The following is a 22,635-nucleotide window of genomic DNA, read 5'->3' as shown; positions in this document are numbered from 1 at the left end:
AAGTGATGAAGCCTCCAAAATCCTCTAGAGCCCCAAGGTCTAGTAGCAAGGTGAATCGATATTGCATTACTCTTCTCACAGCACCCAACAACGACTTCAGCAGGGAGAAACACCTGCCAAGTCTGAGGGTTTTGTGCCATCCATCAAGCCCACACCAGGACTTCAAAAATGGGCAAGGTCCATACGTGAGACCCATGAGGGGCCATTCTCCTACCTGCTCTCCGCCCTACAGAAGCCCTCTCCTCTCAGAGTGCTGAGCACAATCCCCTGAAGGGGAAGCGGCAGCACCCCCACAGCTGCATCTCACCTGTCGGTCCAGCTGTCCCCTTTTGGTGATGGAGAGAGGAGCATCAAAGAGCTTCTCTTCTGTCTCTGTTTCCAGAGCCACATGGGTCTTGGTCACTGCTCCAGCCAGAGGATCCAGGAAAACATACTTCTTGTACCTAACGGTAGAGGACAAGTATTTCAATGATGCCACCTTGAGAGCCAAGGCCAGAAGAAACAGCGTACCCAAGAAGCCTTGGAGGTGGAGACCTCCTCACTCACTCACACAGGTGGAACATGTTGGGCCTTCCAGTTTCCTTCTAGCCCCATTTTCCCACCTTTCCCCTCCACAACCAGGAAGCAAACAGCTCCCCACCCTGCCGGTGCAGCCTCCACATTCATCCTAAAGCAAAGCCCCACTGCGACGCCATCATTACCAAGCTTGCCCACTCCCACCACCTGGCCTAAGACCGTTCTACAACCTGCAGCAGGACACAAGTCTTTCCTGGTCACTTGTCACTCAAGGGGCAGGAGGAAAGATAAAGAGGGGAAATAATCTGTGAGTCAGGGAAAGAAAGAGGAGATCCAGCAGATGAAAGCTCAAGAAGGGCTTAAAGATGCTCTTCAGTACGGGCAGAAGGAGAAAGCATGAGGCAAAGCCCAACAGGAAAGGGAACTGCAGTGAGAGGCAGTGGAGGCATTAAAGCAGCAACAGGGGTGAAGTGTTGCTGTGAGGAACCATCGGGAGAAGGAGCAGAATCTAGGCAGGCACGTGGGGCAAGAGAAAGGTAGGAGTGACAGCACGTCCCAAGGCCGGAGAGAAATTATTACAGGGGTATGACAGGAAAAACTAAGTCAGGGAAGGGAAGTGCAAAGTTGGCTTGAAAGCAGGTGAAGGGAGGATCAGGTGCAGACAACATAACTCCTCCCACCCAAGGGGAAGAGCAGAGAAGAAAGGGTGGCTAGCTGGAAGCCAGGGGAGAGGTACCAAACCCTGTCCTATCAGGAGCCTGGTATGCAAGACCCCCAGGAAAGCAAGCAGTTACTGCTGTCCCTGGGGAAGGGGAAGCTCCTCTGAGGGCAAGCAGGGGCAGGTGAGCAGCACAGCACTGCTTCCAGCTCTCACAGGTTCTCGGTGGTGTTGAAGAGCAGCAGGGAGCTGAGGGAGCTGATGTTCCTGGGGAGGCTGCCAAGGCCTTCTTCTGCGTCATCCTCCTGGTGAATTTTGGTGCTCAGGCACACAGGGAAGTACCTGAGCTTCTCCTGCAAGATGACAGATAACATGGTAAGACACTAAAACCACAGCTGCTGAGACAGCTCTCCCCAGCCACCACAACCCACACTGCTGGATCCGCTGCATGGTCTGGGAATCCTACTGCTCCCTCTCCACCTCCCTTTGAGTAAGGAAGCATGTGGACAACATTGCAACCCCACGCTCATGACAAATCTCAGCAGTTCAGACTCACGGCATGTGCTTTCGGTGCCCTGGATGGGTCATGTTGAACGGGTGCTGCTGTGACAAGGACCCACCAAAATAAAACAACCACTTGGGCTCTAGAGCCAGCAGCAGGGATCAAGCACCGCAGTCTAAAAGGCGTTCGTTACGGTGTCTCCAACTACGAGCCATTTTCATGCAGGCAGAGTCCCCCAAACATCTCTATTACCTCCCCTCTGCCGCCTTCAGTTGATGTTTTAAGAGATGCGATCCCACCGGTGGGGTATGCAGGGAAGGCAAAGGAAAAAGAGGTTAGGAGAAAACAGAGTGCCTGCACTAGGCATGAGATCAGGCAGAAGGGAGTGCGCAGGGTGGAACGTGTGCCAGATGGTCTTGCAAAGCCTGAGGGATTTGCAGTAGTTTTCAACTCTAATGAACTGAAATCTCCTCTCTCTCGGTTCTAAAACTTCATGCATAATATATAGAGCTCCCTTTAGAAAAGGACTTATAACATCTGAACTGCTTGACTTCTGTAGAGAACAGGAATTGCCATCCCAGATCAGACCAGTGTTTCAGCTAGCGTGACAGCGCTCGCTGCCAGATGCTCGGGGGGACGAAGCTCAGTGCCCACAGCACACTGCCGTAGAGGGAGGAAGGGCATCAGTTCCTGAACTCGGAGACAGCCTCGGATGGACAAACCTGCACCCCAGACCCCTCCCCACACCTTTCCTCAGCCCCTTCACAACTCCTTCCTTCACAAACTAGGGCAAGCAGCAGCCCAGCAGCTGTGAGGTGGTAAGCGTTCGCACCAGAAGAAACCCGAGCACTAAGCAGGACAGTTCGTCAGGTTAAATAACTGGCCACAGTCTTGTGGTTTTCTTCCGTCACCAGAAGATGACCGCTTCAAACGCTGCCCGCAGCTTCCGACTGCCTCACTACTTCCAGCATCCCTGCTTGATCCCATTCTCCGAGTCCTTCCTCCCTCCTTGTACTTGTATGGAGGAAATGGAGACCAACGTTGGTTCAGTTTTAAAACCCCATCTCAGCAACATAAGCAGTTTCTGCTGATTGAAATTTCAGGCTTGAACTTGGTAGCCAGAAATCCTAGGAAATGGCTTAGTCACAGCTCAGTTAATCCACTAAGAGTTTGTATGATGCTCTGACTCTATAAAAGGCTGTAAGAAAAGACCTGGGAGGTTTTGATTTAAATTCCTCCCCCCCGCAAAATAACACATTCCAACTTGTGAAAAATACATTGAAATAAACATCTTGAATTTTTACAGCTGCAAAAATATATAAATTGTTATTTAGAGACCACAGAAGCAGAGATTCAGAAATAAAGGTTCTTTTGATCATTAATATTCATTTCCCAATGTTTAATTTTTTAAGCATGAGGGAGTACTGACATTTTTGCTAGAACTGTTCACACACACTTAGCCCTCAAGTAATTTTTTTTTTTCTTTTTAATTCTCTCTTCGTAGATTTCAATTAGCACCGGAAGACTGTGCGTCACTTTAAGGGCGGAGTGAGAAATGAACCATCACCTACATTTACTTTTAAGTCTCATCTAAGGCAGTTATAAAAGCACTACGCATGAGTATTCTTCTGAAACACGAGGCTCTACATAATCCTTTTAATTTAAATGCCACCAACGTGCTAGTCCTATTCAAGTACCTAGATCCGTTTTGAAACTTCGAACAGCTACCTACTGTCAATAATATCCTGCAACTGAGAATTCCACAAGTTAACATGCCACTTAAAAATGAGTTTTCTTATAGGGACATTAAGGCCTTAAGCTGAGGGTTCAGCAACCTCAACATACGGAAGTCATGGGGGGTGCTTGAATGCTCAAACACCCCGACCTGGGGTTTGGCCCGTGGCAGGATCACACCCCTATGGACACTGCGTTTGCAGGCGTTTTTCTCCCTAACAGCCTACAGTTAAACATACATAAAGTCACCCTGGTTATTAAGTTTAATTAAGCACACACTATTACAAAGGGAATTGGTATGATACACCAGAAACCCCATCCTCCCCAGGCCAACGGAGTGCTGACGCTAGCTCGAAAAGTCCTTGAAGATGAGCAAGTGCCAAAAACCTGGTTTAGCTTCCCACGCCCACGCTGGACTCTGAGAGAGGCAGAATTCACAAGAACATGCCAAGTTACTGACACTTCTGAAGCCCTGCAAGGTTACTCCAGCAGTGGACTATAACTTTTGCCTGGACCTCTTCCCAAGCCCAGGCAGACCATGTCTCCCACGCCGTTTTCCAGCCTCCTGAGGGGCACTTGCAGCACCCAGACCCAGCTCCCACCACAAAGGCAGTGCCCAGCGCCTGAGAAGCCCCACAGGGCTGCATCCACCTCACTGTTGAACTGTGCCTAGCTGCTACCACAGCAACATGCAAAGCAAGTGGCTTTCCAGGCTCACCACAAGGGCCTCGTTTCTGACACTCTTAGGCACCAGTCCTTACCTTACCAACCTAACGGTGTCCTCTCAACAGTTGACTTTTCACTTGCGCGAGGTGTGGAGGGGGAAAGGAGAATTTCCCAGGAGGGAAGCATTTTTAAGTAAACTGCAGAACCACACGCATTTCCAACTCGGCTGCTTTCCCCCGCAGAGCACAAACCCTAAACGCTGAGCACAGGCTGCCACCACTTACCCTCAAACTGACACAAGCAGAGCTTGCTTTCCTGGTGGGGCGTGTGTGTGCGTGTGCGAGCAAAGTTAGCAAAGGCCACTGTGACTGCTCCCAGCAAAGAGGCCCTCATTAGAAGTGAAAACAGACAGCGAGCCTCTGCTGAAAGCCCTGAATAATTGAGGAGGGCATAAATGCAAACATTAGACTTCCCTCTGTCACATTTCATTACTGCAAGGCGCATCAGGCTCCGAAGTCAGCTATGGCCAAGAAGGGCCTGTCCCCCTGGAATGTGGTCAGAGCTCGGCCGCACTGAGCCCCACCAGCTGCTCCTGGCACAGGCCCCTCCATCGTTCGTCAGCTGACAGCCACTCACCAGCACAGCAGCATCCCCCCGCCCCACAGAAGAGCTGCAGGAGCTAGTGTGTGTGAGCTTGGCAAGAGTAACAGGACTGCTGCATGAGATAGGGTCAGCAAAGCCAGAGAAAGGTGAACAACCCCAAAGGAGGATTGAAAGATGGGTCACAGGAGGGAAGGAACAAACACAAACGTTCCCCGGGGCCTGCAACAAAGTCCTTGTGGTGATGGCAGCCTTGGTCACAAAGGGCAGAACATGGCAATGGTACAGAGACCACCCGGGACAGGGAAGAGGTGGCATTGCAGCCAGATGGGAGGGCGGCGGGGAAGGGCACGCAGCGCCTACTGGAGCCAGTGGGCCAGCCGGATGGGCACACCATTTAATCTTTGCAGGACACTGCTTTTTAACAGCTGAGGTTCTTCTCAGAGGGGCTGTACATTGGCACCAGCTCTTCGGGGTGGGAGTGCATCTCCCCTGTCCACTCACCACCGACCTCTGCTCCCCCCACACGCTCTGACGGGATGGGGCCACCAGCCAGACAGCACAACCGTCATCGGCCTCCCCTGGCCGGCCAGCAGCAGGTCGCACGCAGCTCTGCCCTGCGCTACTGCCAGGGCTCAAAGGAAGCATGAACCCTGCTTGAGTTTGCCAGCTGCCCATTCGGCCAGCAGCCCTCCTTCCCTGGCCTGGCTGAAATATTCATAACTACTTCACTGTGTGAAGTCTCAACTCCATTAAAACTCAGGAAAGTTTAGCATGATAAATTATTCAGTGGCAGCTTTATTTTTGGGCCAAGGCAGGCAAGGATGAGGAAGGAAGTCTCTTTAGGGGTGGAGAGCAGGGAAGTTGTCAGGTTGATCCTTAACCTGCCAGGAAGAGCACATCTGCCACTCCTGGCACAGCACATACACAGTAACTTTTAAACTTTAAGGACAGCAACTCTTCATGCTATGCTTTCAGCCCAGGGATGTTGGCCTAAATTGCTGGAGAATCCCTTGGTAACATTTCCTGCCAAATCCACTGCTTCTCAGATCTCCCCAAGAAGCCCCTCTCTGCCACTCAATCCACAGACTAAAAGGGAACTTAATACTTCAGACCTCATTCAACTCCACCAGCCACAGACATCTGCGCTATGGGCATACCTGGAAGCCCCAGCTGTGCTGGGTACTGAGAGATTCAGCCCCTCCGAAGGGCTTGCAACCTACAATAGCTCAACACAAGGCAAAGGAGAAGCAAAGCACAAACAGAAGATGTAAAGAAGCAAAACTATCTTCCTCCCTCAAGATGTAAAACTTAGCTGGGAAGCAGAGAGGGACAATAGCCAAGTGCAATGCTTTCCTGGGACAGAAAAATGCTCTGAGTACTTTTTCTCCCAACACACAAGCACTTTTACCTTTTCCCTTCTCACCATTGCTTATATTAGAGCCTTCAGAAACTATTTTTCAAACAATTACGACCCTGATCCCAGCTGCCTTGCTACGCACAGCCGAAGCCTTAAGCCCAGCCAGCTGCACCCACCAGCGCTGCTGCAGGAAACGGCGGCATTTCGGGCAACGGAACTGCTCCGCAGAGCTGGCAGATGACAGCCACCCAGAGCACTCAGCCACCCAGCCAAGGTCTTGTACTGACATGGCCCTCTCAAATTGGCAGCTCTGCAAGCTTCCCAGCCTGACCTCACACACCCCCACCAACAGGCCAAGCTGAAAAGATGTTCTGTTCCCAGCCTGTATCCTACAGCCCGGGTCTACTTCACCAAGGAGACTAACAACCTCCCAGCTTCTCTTCGCTTGTTCACCTCGAGGTCTGTTCTCCGCCTCCTTACCTGCAGAGCTTTCTCATCCAGCACTCGGTGTTTGCTCTGAATCTTGTGTCTTGGCCACTTCTGTTTAGCTGGGTCTTCTGCACCAGCAAAAATTGAACTGTACTCCTGCAGCCGTTCCGGGGCTGGATACTTGGCACTGGAAAATACCTGTGGAGAGACAAGGAGAGACTGAAAAATCGCAACAACTAAGCAGTCCTACACTACAGAAACACACGGAGTGGAGTAAGCACACGGTCTATGCTGCTGGTGGGAATGGACAGCCTTGGAGTCAACAGGCTCCTAAGAGCTACCTGCACGGTCCCAATAGTGCGCAGGCTACACTTCAGAAAGTAAAAGTGCCCAGAACTTCTCTCTGTATGTAAGTACTAGCAGATCATAGGCTTCCAGATTCATAGGAAGCAAATTTGAAACACTGTAATTAAATGGAGGAAGAACTAGGAAAGAAGGGTTTTCACCAGTTTTACGTGGCTCAACGAGATTAAGGTGCACTAAGGGGAGGCTCTCTAACAGCAGCTTTCATTCAAATAGCCATAGCATCTATGAGCCTCAAGTGGGAGGGCGTTGGGCACATGCCTTTTCTCTTTCTTGGGGAGAAGATGGGGCAGCAACTTACGTATAAGGCTTCATAAAGCCAGAAGCTGTGTGGCTCATGGGTCTAAAAATCATCAACTGGCCAAGTCAGGAAAGGGCTTCTCATCACAACCCTGCTCAGCAGCAAGGCATGGAGAGGTGAGCGGGCAGCTGCTGTTCTTCTCCAGAGCTTACATCAGGAGTAAAGAGAGAAGGTGGAAGAAAGAAGGGAGGCCATGCAGCCTTCACTGAAGTCCCTACCTTAATAGCCTTCTTGCTTCCCTTTATCTTCTCAATCTTCGCTTGGGCGAGTGTGACTCTTTCCCCGATTGCCTGAAGCTGTGCCCGGCTGGCCTCCACCCGCTGAGAGATCCTAGGAGGCAAGCACCTTCCTTAAGCCAGAGCCAAAGATTTTTTGGCCACAGCCAGTGCCCAGGCCCTCAGGGAAGAATGTGACTCTCGTCAGAGTGGATTGTTTCATCGGGCAAAATAGTGCTGGTTGAGATACGCTTGTCTCGGTCCCACTGAGAGCTTTATGCACTCTGACATGAAGGTAGGACTAGTCTGTGATTCACAGCACAATGTTCCCGCGGCTGTTTGAGGCACAGCACAGAAAGATGGAGAACTGCAGCTTTTTCACAACACCAGAGTGCCACAAGCCCTATGCCTCTCTGCAGGTACTGCTGAGAAGAAAGGCCCAGCCAGTTATCAACTGCCAACATACTTTTAATAAAAATGACTTGTTAAAAATTAAAGGCAACCCATGCTAACGAGCAGAGTTCAGGACTTGCAAGGCTTATCCTGTCCTCTACTATACCAGCAGCACGTCGCGTGACTTCTTCTGTGTTGCTTCGCAGCTTTGTGATGGGGTTTTCACACCAGTTAAACAACATTAGGTCCTCATTCGGAGCAATAAGGCACGCTAACTTGCATAATTTTTGCATAACTAGATGTGCTGGTTTTGACTGGGACAGAGTTAATTTTCTTCGCAGTAGCTAGTATGGGGCTGTGTTTTGGATTTGTGCTCAAAACAACGTCGATAACACGGGGATGCTTTAGCCACTGCTGAGCAGTGCTCACAGAGAGTCAAGGCATTTTCTGCCTCTCACCTCACCCCACCAGCGAGGAGGCTGGGGGTGCACAAGAAGTTGGGAGGGGACACAGCTGGGACAGCTGACCCCAGCTGACCAAAGGGATGTTCCATACCATATGATGTTGTGGTCAGCACATAAACTAGGGGGAAGGTTGGCCAGGGGCTGCTGCTGGGGGACTGGCTGGGCATCCATAGGTTGGCAGGGAGCAACTGTTTTTCATTTGCATCACTTGTCTTTCTTGGGTTTTACTTCTCTTTTTTTTTTTTTTTTGTTATTTTCCTTTTCATTACTATTATTATTGTTATATTTCCATTATTAAACTGTTCTTATCTCAACCCACGAGTTTTCTCACTTTTACCCTTCCCATTCTCTTCCCCCCCCCATCCCGCTGTGAGAGGAATGAGCGAGGAGCTGTGTGGCGCTCAGTTGCCAGCTGGGGTTAAACCACCACACTAGGTCAGCATCAAAATGCTTTGGGACTGAGGTGAAAAGCACTCTGTGGCAGCAGGGGATAGCAGTCACTAGTTAAGTACCTGTCTGTTCACCACACGCCATATTCCTTTCCCACAAAGCTTACAGCAGACGCCTTGCAGCCAACTGAAGCCGCCAGCATGTGGTGCACAGTCGCTGCTGTGCTGCAGGAATGTCACACACATTCAACCAAAGGCTACGAGGAACATTGGGACCAGGCATCAGCTACATGTAACTATGGAGTCACCTCCTCAGAAGAGACCTCCCTTCCCATAACTAGCATGTTCTCGTAGCTTCAAGCTCAAAAGCTGAAAAGTGTTCTGAATCTTCACCCCTCTAATGAAGCCAGCAAAGAGTATTTTTCTGGCTATACAACCCATTAGGAGAGACAGCATTCCAGCAATGTTTTGTAGTAATGAGTTCCACTGCATCATTTTTGTGCCTGCAAAAAAAAAAAAAATCAGTCTCGGGTACTGCCTTCAAATTTCACCAAAAGTCCCTCTTTGCTTTTGAGTAGAGCGCTCCTATGCTTTTTTCCCCCACTCTGTCTGTATAATTTCTTTTAGTAACAAGTGTGACATCAGCAGTGACCCATGATTCCCATTTTCAAACTGCACCAAACCCATCTTTTCAAGTCTTTTCACTCTGCAGCACATTCCCTATTACGGTACAGAAATGGACTCCACTAAAGCCTCCCCATTGTAGGTAGTGAAAAAACAGTAAGTACAAGCACCTTGTATCATTCTGAAAAAAAACCCCATTTCTGTCTCCAAAAAGCTTTAAGTGTTTCTGTTTGTTTACAGCCATGCTCCCTTCTTCCTGGAGGGATGAAAAACCTCCTTTATGCATGTGGCAGAAGAGCACACAGCCTGTTTCTGCTTTGTTCTTTTTGGAGTGGGCTATGAGCAAAACTGAACCTCACAAGATTCTCCCTCTTGGAATTATTCTCCATTTCCGCATCCTTTTATTTTAACCACAGCTTAACAGCTTGTATTTTGTACCAACACTAAGTACAAATCTGTTCATGATTTCCTTCCCACACCCTCCCCCTCTGTCTCAGTGGAGTAAGTCCGCATCACTTACACACTTGATAGGTTCTCAGAGAAGTTTCTGTTGTTCCTTTCAGCGTGCATTTCCTAGTACCTGTCTGCAGCAAATTTCATGTGTCACAGGGCTGTCCCATCGCCTTGTTTTGTTCAAGTGTGAGATGCCTCTGAAGGACCCAAGTCTTCCCTAACTGCTCTCCCCAGCAAATTTTCCCACCTCACAGTTCACCTCTTTCCTAGATGTTTCATAATTGTATTGATTGACACTATTTCCACTGCTGCTCCTGGGGGCATCTGACTATTTTTACTTCCTTCAAAGCTGAAAAAATTGGTCATTTATTTCTGCTTTGCTGCTCTCCCTCAAATCAATGATGCAATTTTCCCTCTCACCTGTGAGTAGACCCCTCTCCCAGAAGAGCTCAACAAAGCCTTCCTGAAGCTCCAAATGAAAGCAAAGGTATCAATTGCCTTTTAGGCAGTACCCTGCTGACTCCCAGACACAACTCTCAGGGGCTGATGAGGCACATGTTTCACTCCCAGAAGGAAGTGTTAAGCAAATAGTTATGCAAGCTCAGGCTTGGAAACCAGTAACCGTTCTCCCTTCCACTCCATGAACGTGAGTGGGTCAAGGGAGTGAGGGAAGTGTTTGATCGCCTCCCTTTCCTGCCCCACGTTATCCCCAGTGCTTCACCAGGTATCAGACTCTTCCTCTCCCTTCCCACACTCACTCTTTCACTAGCTGTGAAGCAGCAAAGGAATTTTTGAGGAAACATCCTTACCTTTCACCCATAACCACTTCCACATTTAACATTCATCCTCTAAGATATCCAGTTTAGGAGAGGAACGGTGCCACAACCCCCTTTACGCCCCCAAACACAGGTAGTGCGTTGGCTATTACAAAGTGCTGTTCGGTGCTAGAGTACTAACGCCTCCCGTAGCGCAGGGACAGCGTCAGGGGGAGAACAGAAAGCAAAGCACCTCTGAGCCCACAGCGCTGCATTCATCCTTCTCATTTAAGGTTTGCTGGAAGCTCTCTTAAAAAGGAAGCATCCCTAAAAACTGAACAGGACTGGCAATTGCTGTGCCCTAGCTGCAACAGTAATGGTGCATCCAGAAGGGAAAGAGGGAAGACACCTATAGCTTCAGCCATCCCTACTGCCCACCAAACACAACCAGAGTGACTACATTCACCCATAAAAGGACAGTATCAGGCAGACGGCCCGCTTCCAGCACAAGCTGGGGAAGTCGTCCAGCGCCGGCTCAGGTGTTTCAAACCACGATGGCTCCTCTCTGAGGCACCCTGTACTTTCTCCTGTGATCTCCTACTCTAGCATTTGACAGGCCAAACCCACTGACCTTCGGAGATATGCCAAAAACCTTCACCTGACGTGGTACAGAGGCTGGCCCACAACACAGAAGGAATACACACCAGTCTACAGAATGAATTTATTTGTGGCCAAGCAAGATAACTATGAAAAAAATTACTAAACCCCCTCAATCCAACTAATCCAAGTTCTATCACATGTACAGGCTCCTAAAAGTGCATGACTGTTACGCACATACAGTTCAAGATACCGTTGCACGTGTTAGTTAAAGGAGACAACATACTATACTGATACTGAAAAAACACATGGAAAAAACAAACTCATGTTCAAGCGTTCTCCAGCAACTTCAGTATTTCTACTGCTGTGGAAAATGAACTTACTCTATGGAGTCAACCGGTGTTTGTAAAGAAAGGAAACAGGAAGGGATGGAGAGGGCTATTGCTAAGGATTTCAGGGGCAAAGTGTTTGAAGAAGGTGGCATTCAGACCTCAACCTCCATTTAAGGAGTATGTTACTGAGTTGCATTTGTTTGAGAGGCAGTTGCAATCAGGATAGGAGGAGTAAGTGTTAATAAAATGGCCCATTACTGTCCCTCAGAACCCTGTGCTCAGACAGCCAAAACCACCACCAGCACCTGAACCTACCCTGCGCCTACCCTATTAGTCACTGCTGTGTTATTTTGCTCTTGGTTCTCTTTTCTGCTTGAGAAACCCCTCTAGTTAGATTCAATGTGACTTTGGAGTTGCAAAGAAGCAGGAAGCGTACAGCAACAGCCCCTCCCTTTGGGCAGGATGCATGCTTTGGGATAAAGGGAAACAGAGGTCTGCAGGAGAAAGGAGGAGAATATACATCACCTGCCGTCAAATCCTGGGCATTGAGTCAAACCGAACTTCCCCTCCCAATGCTTTTCTTTGGGGAAGTAATACATGTGGCAGATTAAATCTATCTAGTGGATTATCTCTTAATCCATACAGACTTTTATTTTTGATCTAAGCAGATATTAAAGCCAATCTTTCAGCTGCTTTGATTCAAGCTTTCACATTCTCTTGTCCCTCTGAAATCTTTTTGTAGTCAAGCCCTCTGCGCCTCACCCCCAACTTGGATCTCATTTCTCCTAAAGCCCTCACCCTGCTGCCTTGAACTCTTCTCTGTTTTAGAGGCAACTCTCTCCAACACCCACAGCAGGTCCCAGGAATACTTCCTCCTGCCTCACTGCCTCCCTCGCTGGCCCCGTATCCTCTGTCCTATCTGCAGCCATGGAGCAGATCACTTCCCGTTATTTCCTTATGACCCCTCTGATAAATCTCACATTCAGGCAGCTGCTGAAAGACGTCCTTTGCTGCATCTGTGTCTGCTCATGGAGGGGGGGGGAGAAAAAAGAAAAAAAAAAAACAAAAATCACTGTTCTCTTAGTCCCATGGGAAAGAGATTTGAGGCATTAGGAATCTGGCACCCAGGACACTGGACACTGCCTGTCAGTTGTCAGCATTGATTTTTATGAGCGTCTCGAAGCACTCCACAATGCCAAAAACGCATTGTGATTTTTGTCGCCCATATTTGCTAGGGATCAGACAGCATCAGAAAACAGTTTAAAAACAGAGCAGGTTTAAAGACAAGCTGACAGATTCCCAGAAAGGTGGCCGAGCAAGACAGAATTCAGCTGGAAGGAAGCACCACAGCAGCAGGAGATCCTTTGCGGCCTACGTTGAGCACACATATCACCCATAAGTGACAGGGACAACAAAACTTGGGAGACAGAAGAAGCAAGCGCCACACCAAGGTGAACAAGAAAGGCAAGGCAGCAGAGCCTGGGAGCAAACCTCTCTAGAATACCAAAGAACTTCAATTTCATGTCTGAAGTACAAAAGTAAGTGATCAACCAAGGAGAAAGAACATTACGGAGCAGAATGAGAAATGAAGTTGCACAGGAGGATAAGGCAGCCGAAGTATTAAATGACTTTTTCCTTAAATGAGGACTGTACACATCACAGCAAGTCAGTCTTCTGGTCTCCTCCCACCCCAAGTTCCAGCCCTGAGAGATAGCAGAGCGATGCTCATCACTGCTGTTCTGAACTTCAGGGTACATACGGTAAATTTGTTCTATAAAACCCTGGCTTTTTGCCTAAAAGTCAAGCTGCTTTTTTTGCAGCAAAGCGTTCTTCTATTAAATTCCTCCTTTACTGCAGGAGGCATGAATTAGAAGGGACGGGGTTTATGATTCTTGTACTTTATCACATTCCCAGAATTTCCAAGTAGCTGGCACTGGAGCAGGGTAATGAGGGAAGATAACAGTGCTGGCTGCCATTCATCCGTCCACAGTGCCAGTGCCAAAACTGGCACGATACCACTACTGATGAATGAGATACCACTAAACCTCTAGGACAAGTTTCAGTGGGTTTCCAAAAGTGAGAGAACCATTGGTGAGGTGAGGAAAGACTACCTCCCAGCGGAGGGAGACATCATCCCGTGATGAAAGCAGGAGCAGGAGGGGTGCTGAGGGAGCTAAATGTCCACCTTTTTTCTCAGGCTACCAAGCCCCTTCCTCACCCACTTCTTTCCTGGGACCTAGAGGCATATCACTGCTCTCTTCTACTTGTATGCTACGGAGAAGAAAATCTCAAGCTTTTTCCAGTTTTAATTTGTCCAAGAACCTTCTTGGAAAAAAGGCCACGGACTTTTATGGTTCCTCAGGCTGCTGGAGTGACGGGGAAACATCAATCTATCGCCGCTGGCACCCATAACTCCGGGCTTTGATGCACAATCCACTAGACTGAAGCAGGCCTAGACAGCTGGCTGGAATATCTACGCGTGTTCTGGCCAGGCAACAAAGGGTAATGTTTTATGAGGCACCAGAGTGTGCTTTACAGACAGCCTTACCGCACATGGACCTTCCTACCCCCTGCAGTGGGACAGCTCAGAGCTCACACAGCAACGGCCGGCACAGTCAGAAACAGACTGTGAGAAGCCCGAGCCCCTCTCTCCCCACTCCCACGCAGTGCCTCTGCCCCAGCAGCTGGCAATATCGCAGGATTGAGTTGGAGAGAGCAAAGAAAAGGCTGCTAAGACATTTACAGTGAGCCAGGGAAGTATTCAAAGCCGGTTCACAATTCGCCTCAAAAGTTTGAAAGGCAAAAAGCAAAAATGCATCCTTTTTTATAAAAAGCCAAATCATTCCACCACTCAAAGAAAGACCAACTTGTTTGCTTTCTGCTCTTCTCTCCCCATATTTAAACAGTTTTTAAAGTCTTACTTCATGTCTGAGTAAGTGTAATCAGAAGCTGTCATCATCCGCCATCTCTGAAAGAAAGAAATCCCAAGTGAAATAGTGTAATCAATGCTCTTTCCTCCATTAAAGGTTTGGGTATAATACTAATTAATGTTTATCACACTGATTGCTCCTTGAGCCTGATTTGCAGGTGTTTCAGCATTCATATATTGCCCTGCTCCTGTGATGCTGAACGGCTTTGCAGATTGGAGGGTGATCAAGGTTGCCAGGTTATCCTCAGCAGGATCTGGCATACATCACTCTCCATAGGTCATGTTCTCACACAAAAATCATTTCGTTTTGATTTTTAATCTCTCATTTAACAAGGTGCTGCCGCTACTACGAATTAAGTTTATGTAAAACTGGAAATTCAGAATTTTGACCTATCATCATAGCACCTTCCTTCCTCTTCCCCTGCAGCTTGCTCTCCTCCCCAGAAAAGGAGCTTTTCTTCTCATTTTCTTTTTTTTTTTTTTTTTAAAAAAAAGGTCACAAACAAGTTGTTCTTTAACCTTCCAGCCTTTTTACTTGACTCCCACCACTGACTGATCTGAAAGCAGACATGCTTTTCTTTTTTTAGAATATATACTAAGTAGAAATTCCGTCTTTGCAAATATATTACATAATTAGATCTTCTATTTAAACTACATAGGCTACTTTTTAGTAATAGTGTTAAGACAGATAAACACAATAAGTTCTACCATCACTGTGACAACTTTTGGGAAGGATGCTCTGAAAGAAGTAATGGGGAAAAACTGGTTCTTCTACCAGTACTGCTGGAGTTTCACAGGTGACCTTTTGGGTTCCTCCACCGGCAGTGTGGAGGCAGATACTGAACTCCACCGTGGAACTGCTTCCCAGAGCAGCAGCCACAGGAATAGTCTTGAGATCAGGCAGCAGATGCTGCAAGTACAGAATCACAGAACAGTTTGGATTGGAAGGGACCTTTAAAGGTTATCTAGTCCAACCCTCCTGCAATGAGCAGGGACACCTTTAGCCAGATCTGGTTGCTCAGAGCCCCGTCTGACCTGGCCTTGAACGTTTCCAGGGATGGGGCTTCTACCACCTCTCTGGGCAGCCTGTTCCAGTGTTTCACCACCCTCACGGTAAAAAATTTCTTCCTTATGTCCAATCTAAATCTACCCTCTTTTAGTTTAAAACCATTACCCCTTGTTCTATCACAGCAAGTCCTACTAAGAACTTTGTCCACATCTTTCTTATAAGCCCCCTTTAAGCACTGGAAGGGCACTATAAGGTCTCCCCGGAGCCTTCTCTTCTCCAGGCTGAACAAGCCCAACTCTCTCAGCCTGTCCTCATAGGGAAGGTGTTGTACTAACTGGTACTAATACTGTAACTACTAAAAGTTACTAGTAAAGTACTAGTAACTGGTTTGTTATCTATATAGTCTCCACTCATCCTTGTAAAATTCTCATAAGTATCTACTCACTGAAGCTCAATCTTTTGTAGTAAAAGCCTTAAGTGGTTGTTTTTTTCCTTTTTCTTTTTTTTTAAATCACTTTTGAATGGAAGGCTAATCCTGTTTGGACAGAATTTTATGAGACTGTCAGAAGTAAATTTTGTTTCCATGTTGCTTAAAGTTAAGGATCTTATTTGGCAGATAGCTTAAGAAGGTGTTTTGGCACCCTGTAACCTTAAATTAATCAACTGCGTACACAAACATTAGGTTTCTCTTTCTCCCATCAAAGCTCTTTTCTTAGATTAGCCAAAGATCTTCCTCCCTGTCCCTACTGAACACAAAATAAGCAGCATAGAAATGCCCAGGTGACCCTGTGGTGAACTGTATCTGGGGGAAGGGAGAGCTAACGCCTTGAAAAAGGTGTCAGATTCCTCTGGATCACAGAGCACAGAAGAAACGCCTTCCCACCCTTCATTTGGGCACCGTGCCTGATTCTACACAAACAGTGCTTCTGTTCTACAACTCACTCTTAAATCAACATTATGCTCCACATTTCCTATCAGCAGTAGTCACAGGAGACAGATCAACCTGGATTTAAATGTTTGATCTGTGCCTTCTCCCAGGTGGGATTGCAAGAGAAATGCATAAGCTGCCAGCCTAAACTGATGTCTCTTCTGAGCTTCACCTGAAGGCAGCAACATCAGATTAGCACTGACAAGCCCACAGCAGCCTCCCCAGCCCTTTTAGCCTCTGCCTCGCTTGAGCCAAAGACGCCTCACTACATAGTCATGATAATGTGGGAAGGAAGAGTGACATTTGCAGAGCCTTCCTCCCCACCGGCAGTCCACGTGGACTCAACACTGCAGAACAAAAGGATAGCCTGGGTTATAGCAGAAGACCAGGAAGCTCTTCTTTATTCCTAGCTTTCCCCCATACCTTCCAAGTGGGTTTAAATCAGTTTTCTTGACAAAGGTAAGTATCACCCCACGTGTGATAAGAACTGATAAGTGAACACCCCTAAAGGCTCTGCTGTGGGACTTGCCAACAGAGCACATAGCACAAATACTGCTCCTAGTCTGTTTATCTCTGCTATCAAAACAAGCCATTGTCACCAAGACTAAGAACGCTGATCAAAACACACCCTCCTCTGGAGCAGAAAATGATTCCTTGTGATAGAAGTTCAAACTAATCATACTCCGAGAAAACCATTGCTTTTCTTTGCATTTAATCAAATTTCATTAGAACTTCATAGCTTTTCACCCAAAGATCTCAAAGCAATTTCCAAGAGTTAATTAAGTCTTGGTTGCTTGTGAAACCAAGAGTGGAATCGTTTGTCCCCTGTGACAGAGGAAATCTGGGGAAACTCACAGTACAGTCTCAACAAACCAGATTTTCAGTCCATCATTTGCTAATTTGAATAAATTTTGCTTCAATTCACAGGAGTTAACACGTACATTTTAGCAGTTGTTTAATTTTCAGTTTTACTGAAAATTTTAAGACCACCTATGCAAGTACTTCTACACTCTTCAGTGCCTCCCCATTGCCAGATCTATCCCACTGCTGCTCTCCAGAATAAGCTGCAGCCAGCAAACATTGATGTAAAACACTGACCATTCTCTCCAACACCACTTCTTTCTCCGGATCCAAAACATATCCTCTCCCATATGTAAGACACAACTTTGAAGGTAAAGGTTTTTGCATTAACTTTAAATTTTCTCCACTTCCCAATAGCTCATGGCAATCACAGGGAATTTGACTTGTATGCCACAAGTTGAACCCTTCAGTCCCCTTGTCGGTAACAGATACTTAAGAGCTATCATTTACAAGCTACTGCTTACACAACAATCACTAACTAAGAGCAGCCTCTATAAAAGCCATTGTCCTGCACAACCGGACTTGCATTTTCAGGAGAAAGCAAGGCTAACCAAGAAAAAGGACTTGCTACCACAAAGCAGTCTGTTTCATCAACTGCGAAACCCTCAAAGACAACTGTACTTCATCTGTTCTTCTTGTAATTCTCAGTTCGTTTCTGACTTCAACCACGTAACAAGGGTCTGCTTCTGTGGTCTGTCTTTGCTTTGTCCTGACCTACTGAGGTTGTCATCAGATACTTGATAAATGACCTAACTAGCTTTTGAAGGATGGAGTAACCAGGTCATTTTGTTTTGCTCTCAATATCGTGTTTCTGCTCATCATATTTGCTGCAGTGATCACTGTACTTTCAACAGCTCACAACTCAATCAAATTTCTTCTATTCTCACTCTTCCTTCAATTAGATACTTCTGCCCATGCAAGCATTGCCACTCACTGCTTCTGTTCAGCAGCCAACGATCCTCCTCAGCATCCCGGAAGGACTACTGCCGATTCCCAAGATTCCCCCAAAATTTTGCTACAATGAAAACAAGCCAAATCACATTAAAAAACAAACAAAAAAAAATAATCACACTCTCAGAAACAGTTATCAGCCCTTTGCTAATTACAAAACCTTATTACTAACAAAAGCTTTTCCCTTTCTCACCCATGCTTCCAATTTGAACTTCTCACAACAGATCTTTCTCTTTCAAAACAGGTCTCTCTCTTAAATGAAAGATTTTTTTTCTGTATTTTTTGTAAATTGAGCTTTTTATTTCACAATTATTTGCTCTTCAGAAACAGAGGTTGTTTAGTGTTACTTCTTCATTTTCCTACAATCAATCACAGTCACACTCAAATCTCAAAAGGCACCTTCTATGATATCCCCATCAACAAGCTAATTTGTGCATAAGTGCTTCTTCAACAAATGAGAGCAACTCTTTATCACACGTTATCCGTCTAACACCTTTCTTGAGTGATTTACAGCACTTCCTTACTTCTTGAGGGATTTCTAGTTATTTTTCGCAAACAAACTTGGGCCCAAGGCAGAGATTTTTCCAAAATCAAAGAGCAGCTGCCTCTCTGCTTGGACTGACAGCTGCTCGGTCATTTCAGTTAAACAGTCTGTGGCACAACAATGATCAGACATCACCTTTAGAGCAGTTCTAGATACATGATTTCATTTTCCTCACTGTCCTTTTAAAATTCATCTCCCCCATGTAGTGACTCACAAATAGTCATTAAGAATGGAAACACTAGCTTGACAGTAATACCAGAACAAATTTGTACAATACACTTGTCAAACCTCCTTCCCTACCCAAAAACTGCCAGGACTGTAAATCCATAAATTTTAATAGCTTAACTGCTCACCCTGTGACATACACAATCAATGTTCTCATGGACCGATGCCTTTAGCAGCAGCTAAACCCCTCATCCCAGCTAAAAGTAAGCATGAAGCATAATGAAGGGCGTGATTTTGGCCGTGGGGTGGGTTGGTTGGTTGTTCTTTCCCCCCTAAATCGCTCATATGCTAGAAAGAACAAAGAAAACTCTGCCTGGTGCTCAGCAACACAAGAGGAATTGTGAGCTTCTCATCCTCCCTTCCTCCCTCAAGCCACACAAAGTCTGACTTTGTTCTGGAATCAACAAAATTCAGGGTGCCTCTTTCAAAATATTGTTGTTGAAGCAAAAACAAAGCAAGCCAATCATCGGGTCAAAGTGACAGAGAAAACTGAACCACAGAGACCATGAAACTTTCTAGTTGCTTGGTGCTGAGCTACTAGAACAATTAGCACGTTATATATAGTTCATAGATAATCAGAAAGGCTACGCCTGCTGCACTACCACAGAGCAGAAGTGCAAGAGCTTTACCTCCTGTTCTAAAAGGAATGTACTGTTACGCCTCTTAAGCCCATCAAGCATGTCGTCTTGTTCAGCTTTTACAGTAGATCTAAAATGAAAGTCCTAGAAGTAAAATAAAACCAGGTATTTGCATTTTAAAATGTATATTAATCCAGAATAAGGATCATATTCTTGAATAAATTAAGAATGGAATCCAGCTCAGAAGATGCTAAATTACCCACCTGGGGTTTCTCTTTAACACACTTTACCATCCAAATCCTTCATCCCTGGCTCCAAAAATAATTTTTAGCCCCTCCTCTCCCTAATGGCACAGCATGGTGGATTCCCTCAATAAAATGATTGTCTAGAGGGTTTGGATGGAAGAAAAACAAGAACTCTTTCATTAGTGTCTACAAATGGATCCGCTGTCTTGAAGAGCGCTGCTCTGTCTTAACGGTCAGTTGCATTTCTACCCAAACTTGAACCTACCCCATTTGGAAAAGCCCAGTGACAGCACCACAACTAGTCAGAAAGAAGGGCCATGGAAAGAGAATTTAATCCACCAGTCAAGTGTGAAGAACAGACCTTTGGCACCGGCGTCTCCTCCTGCAACTCTCCCCTTCAGTGCGCACATTCCCACTTATATAGGAGGGAGCCTGCAATACACATTTCAAGCCACACAGTGTTATTTTCCAGACAGTTTTCTCCACCCTAGATCCCTGATGGAAGTCATGCCTATAAACCAAAGTGACTTATTTGCAGCTCTTCCTCCAGGGCTGACTGAGTAGAAAAAAACCTCATCCACAGGAACAGAAAATGACTCCAACACACGTGTGAGAGCCCAGCGTCTGAAGCTGGTTGAGAAGGTAGAGCTATCACTTTGTGTAAGAAAAGAATGACACGGCAATTGTGGGAGTGGGAGAATCTGACGACATTGCCAAACCTGCAGGTTAAGAAACTAGAAAAAAAGGAACATTTCTTTTGCTACGAGGCACACATCGACTTGTTGTTATGACCTGCTTTTTCTTGGATATTTCCAGAGACTAATAGCTACAGACACTTGGGGTAAGGGTATGCCTCTCTGGATGGGGAAGTTTGCAAGACCTTTCCCAAATCTCTGTTAATTAACAGCCACCTCCTGCCCTAGAAGTTTATAGACGTGATTTATTGCTGGACAAGGACCTTAGCCACCGCATCTCCCTTCAAGTGGATCTGGATCCTTCCAACCCACAGCTATCCAGAGTACTTCAAGGAAAGGAAGTTTACTCAGCTGCACACGAGCAGAGTTTCAGAGTTCTCCTGGAGAACCTTCTTAGGGTACCACAACTGCGAGCAGACATTAGGGAAGCATACGCAACCCTCCCATGCTAAAGGAGGCAGCCATGACACCTCTTTGCATTAGTCACTCACAGATGTAGCTGGGAAGTCAGTCCCACCTCTGCTCTCTGGGCAGCCCTCAGGGCTCAGGTCACTGTCTGGACCCTGAATTGACACTGACATCCCACTAACCTGCTGAGGGATGAGCTGTTAGCAAAACACAGCCAGAGACACGCTGTAGTCCAACTCGTCCACCCCCTACCCTCTAAAACTCATTTCCCTACCACGCCTTCACATCTCGCTCATGCTGAGCTGCTGCCTATCTCCCACCCAAATGCTACCTTTAAGGCACCCCGGAACATTTCTGAACACAATATACAAGTGAATTCACATGTTCACATCTGTCTGAATCCGGTAGAGACTCTGAAACAACATTCAAGAGATGAGACTAGAAAAGGTGTCAACATGCTCACACAGCTCTGGCTTCAGAATTAACTGAAAACAAACATGCAAAGGTGGACACTTCGTCCCGTTGTAAAGACTTGCATTGCTCACGGGAACAAGTCTTTTTGGCATGTGGTAAGGAGGACAGATCAACACCACTTCCACGCCCTGCCAATTTTTTTTTACTTCTTCCACAAAGGGCTCAGTGCTCTTGCTATGCAGAAAAGTCTGCTTTAGGGTTCAGTGTGGAATTCTCTTCTCGCATACATTTAGGCCGTTATGGAGACATCACCACCATTATTATTTCTGGATACGTTACTCTCACGCTCTAGGATGTTACAACTTTCAGCCATTTAAAACCTCACCGCATTAATGTGTCAGACAGCATTTCTGAAGTCCACAAGCCTCCACAAGCATCAGCTGGTTCAGATCCTGCTGCACTCAGCTTCAAAGAAGGTTATTTCACTGTGATTGCATAGTGCTTAGCCTCCAGGCTATTCACACACTACCTTTCCAATCCAGAAACAGCTCAGTGAGCAAAAAGTTACATCTTGTCAATAGCAGAGAGGTCTTCCTGGGCTTCCACTTCTTAAAGCAGTAAAAGCAGGGGTAATTATAGCTCTGTACTTTTTGTTACAAGATAGCTCATAAAAGTTTAAACCAGTTTATAGAAGTTGGGGGTGTACCCATCCTTCAACTTGGTCACAACTCTGTCCTCAAACTGTGCTTTAAAATAACTGTCAGTGAAAGCAAGGCAATATTTATCAAGATAATTACTTCTCACCTCCACAAACGCGTGTAACATTTGTTTCTTTCGCCTCTTGCTGCTACAGGCTTTATTTCCACAGATGGTTTTGAAACTGGCTTTATCTGTTTTGGAACATGCCCTTTGAATAATAAACAGTAGCTACTACATATGGCATCTCTTGTGTTAAATTCATAACTCTTCAAACAGTTTAGAAAAGTTTTGATAAGCCATAGGGTGTCTATACATGGTAGTAAATTGATTTTAGCCTACAGAGACATAAAAACATGATCAAAAAAAATCCAATACAATGTCACAAAGACACTATGAACTGCATGTGATTGGACCAAATGGGGTTTTTTGATTAAAGATTTTCTTCAAGATGCAAAGTTCTGCTGCATGAACAGAGTCTGCAAAGCATGAAGTTCCTATGCTATTAAGAACTTATTTTTCTTAAGCGTTTTAAGATTTATCACAGACTTTTCTGGGACACCTCTCTTCAGGAAAACAGACTCATATAGTTGTAGACAGCAACATCCCTATTACAAATGATGGGCATTGCCACAATCAATCCTCTAGAAGATAAGGTGAGATTTCCCCCTGCCTGTGACCAAACAAAGAAAATAAATCAAACACCTTCCATGCAAAGTCTTCCTTTATTAAAACAGCAACGTTGCCTCCCTCTGTACTCTTTCGGTATCACTCCTTCACCCTTTGAGGAACAGCAGGTCC

The 22,635-nt window shown here is 46.2% G+C and overlaps 1 protein-coding gene across 3 annotated transcripts in view; it reads right to left on the bottom strand.

Moving 5' to 3' along the window:
- Window positions 1-22,635, bottom strand: part of WASHC1 (WASH complex subunit 1) — a 45,633-nt gene that overhangs the window by 3,606 nt on the left and 19,392 nt on the right. For all 3 annotated transcript variants that reach the window (XM_086467398.1, XM_086467407.1, XM_009950542.2), the window contains 4 exons: window positions 7,348-7,459; window positions 6,517-6,663; window positions 1,391-1,527; window positions 308-443 (listed from right to left, as the gene is read on the bottom strand). In XM_086467398.1, coding sequence (XP_086323524.1) covers window positions 308-443; window positions 1,391-1,527; window positions 6,517-6,663; window positions 7,348-7,459 — 532 coding nt within the window. The remainder of the gene's footprint in view (window positions 1-307; window positions 444-1,390; window positions 1,528-6,516; window positions 6,664-7,347; window positions 7,460-22,635) is intronic.

This window comes from Leptosomus discolor, chromosome 1, assembly GCF_034619465.1.
Source record: "Leptosomus discolor isolate bLepDis1 chromosome 1, bLepDis1.hap2, whole genome shotgun sequence".
Classification (NCBI taxonomy): domain Eukaryota; kingdom Metazoa; phylum Chordata; class Aves; order Leptosomiformes; family Leptosomidae; genus Leptosomus; species Leptosomus discolor.
The sequence above is the reverse complement of the archived record's forward strand: the minus strand, read 5'-3'. Positions and strand labels throughout refer to the sequence as shown.